This window comes from Pteropus vampyrus, unplaced genomic scaffold (assembly GCF_000151845.1).
Source record: "Pteropus vampyrus isolate Shadow unplaced genomic scaffold, Pvam_2.0 Scaffold1000004835, whole genome shotgun sequence".
Classification (NCBI taxonomy): domain Eukaryota; kingdom Metazoa; phylum Chordata; class Mammalia; order Chiroptera; family Pteropodidae; genus Pteropus; species Pteropus vampyrus.
The window spans coordinates 1-2,990 of record NW_011919237.1 but is presented as its reverse complement, the minus strand read 5'-3'; the positions used below and the strand labels follow the sequence as shown (position 1 = coordinate 2,990).

The 2,990-nt window shown below is 61.7% G+C and overlaps 1 protein-coding gene across 1 annotated transcript; it reads left to right on the top strand.

The window, feature by feature from the left end:
* Positions 1–1,950: 1,950 nt before the first annotated feature.
* On the top strand, positions 1,951–2,986 carry LOC105311550 (jerky protein-like; the record flags this gene model as incomplete). Its single annotated transcript, XM_011387526.2, has 1 exon — positions 1,951–2,986. A coding segment is annotated over exon 1 (990 nt), but the record flags the coding sequence as incomplete, so codon positions are not given.
* Positions 2,987–2,990: the final 4 nt, after the last annotated feature.

The window sequence follows — 2,990 nt, the reverse complement described above, 5'->3', positions numbered from 1 at the left end:
CTCTCTATCTCTTCCTCGGTCTCCAGAGCCCTTGTTTTTACCGTATATTCTCCCCCGAGACCCCTGACCCCCCACACCACCCCTCCTCCCTTAAGCCCTCAGGGTCCCTTTGAAGGCCGGGGAGGGCCTGCCTGCCTGTGGATGCGTGCCTCCTCTGTTCTCTCCCTCCCCCACTCTGTGCCCTGATGCCCACCCGCATGTTTTTGTCTGTCCCTTGGGCACCAGAGGTTAACATGTTTATTGTCTTGGAGTCCAAGTGGCCTTGGCGCCAGGGCTTCCTTTGAAGTGGCTGGGAGCCCTGTGATCCCTCTTGCTGTGTGTCATGGTACCTTTGGGTTTAAGGAATTGTTTCGGAAATAACATCTGAATTTCATTTTTAAAGGGGGTTTATGTCTCGCGAGTGAGATCATTATGTTTTCAGCTGTCTTGTAGTATCCCGCACACATCTGCACATCAAGCGTGAGGACGCGTTCTTCGCGAGCGAATTTCTGGCGCTGAGCCTCCAGGACCTTTCCAGCCATCCTGGCTCCTTCTCCTCACTCCTGTGGTGCTTCGAGTCAGGCCCTCACAAGTGACTGGGGTCCCATTTCCGCCCGGTTTCATATGAAACATCTCCCTAAAGGTGGATGCGGCCTTTACTTCCCTCCGCTTCCCACAGGCCAGACAGTACACCGTCACACTGTCACACCCGGAAAATAGGACCAGCACGTTTTTCACTTTGCAGACCAGGAGACTGACTCGGGAGGGTGCAAGGACGTGCCCAGCCCTGGCTGGTGACGGGCCCTGATTTGTCATTGGGGCTCTTGCTACATCTGCGCAAACTGCATTTCTCCTGAGTGGCAGTCTCAAAGGGCCACATTTTTATGCTCTGCGTGTGAGTTGTCCTGTGGCCTCACCACCTGCTTGAAGTTGGAAGAAGCAGCCAAAATGAGGGTTTGGGAGAGAGGCGGGGTGGGGGTGGGGGTCACGGCTAGAAGCACATCTGTCAGTACTGCGTGTCTGTCAACTGGGAGGTGGTGGCAGGTGGCAGTAAGCTCGCCGTAGCTGCTTCCTGGGTGATTTGCAGTCCCACTTGAGAGGGCCAAGAGGTCCTGAGGCTGAGTCATGAAGGAAGGGAGGGGACAGCTGACTCTGAGAGAGAAGACGGGCCTGTCAGCAACCACAGTGCTCTCCGCAGACCAGCCAGGCAGTCAGTGTGGGGACCTCAGCTGTTCAGTCCTCAGAGGCTGGAGAGGGTCATCCTCTCGCCAGGCGATTCTCACAGGCTGCCCTGGGCCAGCAAGGATGTACCCACTATGCCCTGCACATCTGCTCGGTAGTGCAGGGAGGGGTGCGGGATGTTTTGGGAAATGGTTATAACAGAATGGACTTGGGCAGCTGGAAGTAACCATAACGACTCCGAAGTCAGGTAGCAGCTGGAAGGAGTCAGCGTGTCCAGCACGCCAGGGGCCGGGCGGCCCCAGACCCCGCTCAGTCACGGGCCAGCCTGTCGTCGGTCGTCTCTGGATCCCTTGTTTCCGCTGCAGCGTCCTGGTTTGCAGCGGCGGGGATCTGTGCAGGCAGCCTGTGCCCACGCTGCGTGACACTCTTTCTTCTCCCTTCTGTTTTCCAGTTCCTAAAGCACTGGGCATGTGACACAGCGCCGCCAGCCCCGGAGAGAGGCACCCCCAGCTCAGACAGTCCGACCTTGGCTGGCTGGAAGCCAGCTGCGGAGGCCCCTCTACTCCCTGGTCTCTGGTTGAAGAGAGACGTTGCCACTGTCCCCACAGAGAAGGCCGGCGGTTCCGACAGTATGGGGAGTGTCTAGGAGCCGGCCACGCTGCTCGGGGCCCGGAAGATGAGGGACAGCTGAGGCGAGAGGCCGCTGGCCCCGGAGGGAGGAACGGTGGCTTGTGGGGCGCAGGACCTGCAGAACAGGGCGGAGAGGGGAGCGGGAGGAAGGGGAGGGGGAGGCAGGAAGGCCTTCGGGCCGCCCCGGGGACGAGCCGCCCTCCACATGGCCGCCAAGCAGGCTGCTGGGAGGGGCGCGGGGGAGAAGCGCAAGCGGGTGGTGCTGACGCTGAGGGAGAAGATGGACGTGTGCGCGCGCCTGGAGAAAGGCGAGAGCCGCCGGGCGCTGATGCAGGAGTACAACGTGGGCATGTCCACGCTCTACGACATCCGGGCCCACAAGGCCCAGCTGCTGCGCTTCTTCGCCAGCTCCGACTCCAGCAAGGCCCTGGAGCGCCGGCGCACGCTGCACACGCCCAAGCTGGAGCACCTGGACCGCGCGCTGTACGAGTGGTTCCTGGGCCAGCGCGCCAAGGGCGCGCCCGTCTCGGGCCCCATGCTCATCGAGAAGGCCAAGGACTTCTACGAGCAGATGCAGCTTACCGAGCCTTGCGTGTTTTCCGGCGGGTGGCTGTGGCGTTTTAAGGCCAGACACGGCATTAAGAAGCTGGACGCGTCCAGTGAGAAGCACGTGGCTGACCACCAAGCAGCCGAGCAGTTCTGCGGGTTTTTCCGGAGCTTGACCTCGGAGCATGGCCTGACACCAGAGCAGGTTTACAACGCCGGGGAGACTGGCCTCTTCTGGCGGTGCTTGCCGGGTCCCGCCCCTGAGGGGGCCGCGGCGCCCGGCGGCAGGCAGAACAGAGACAGGCTGACCGTCCTCATGTGTGCCAATGCCACAGGCTCCCACAAAATCAAGCCCTTGGTGATCGGGAGATGCAGCGGCCCCCGGGCTGCCAGAGGCACCCCGCACCTGCCAGCGGCCCACCGGGCTCACGGCGACGCGCGGGCGGACCGGGCCGTCTTTTCCGACTGGTTCCATCACATCTTCGCTCCCTCGGTGAGAGAGCACTTCCGAGGCCTGGGTCTGCCCGAAGACAGCAAGGCCATCCTGCTGCTGGACAGTTCCCGGGCCCACCCGCAGGAGGCCGAGCTGGTGTCCGACAACATCATATCGGCCATCTTTCTGCCGCCCAGCGTCACCTCCTTAATCCAGCCCA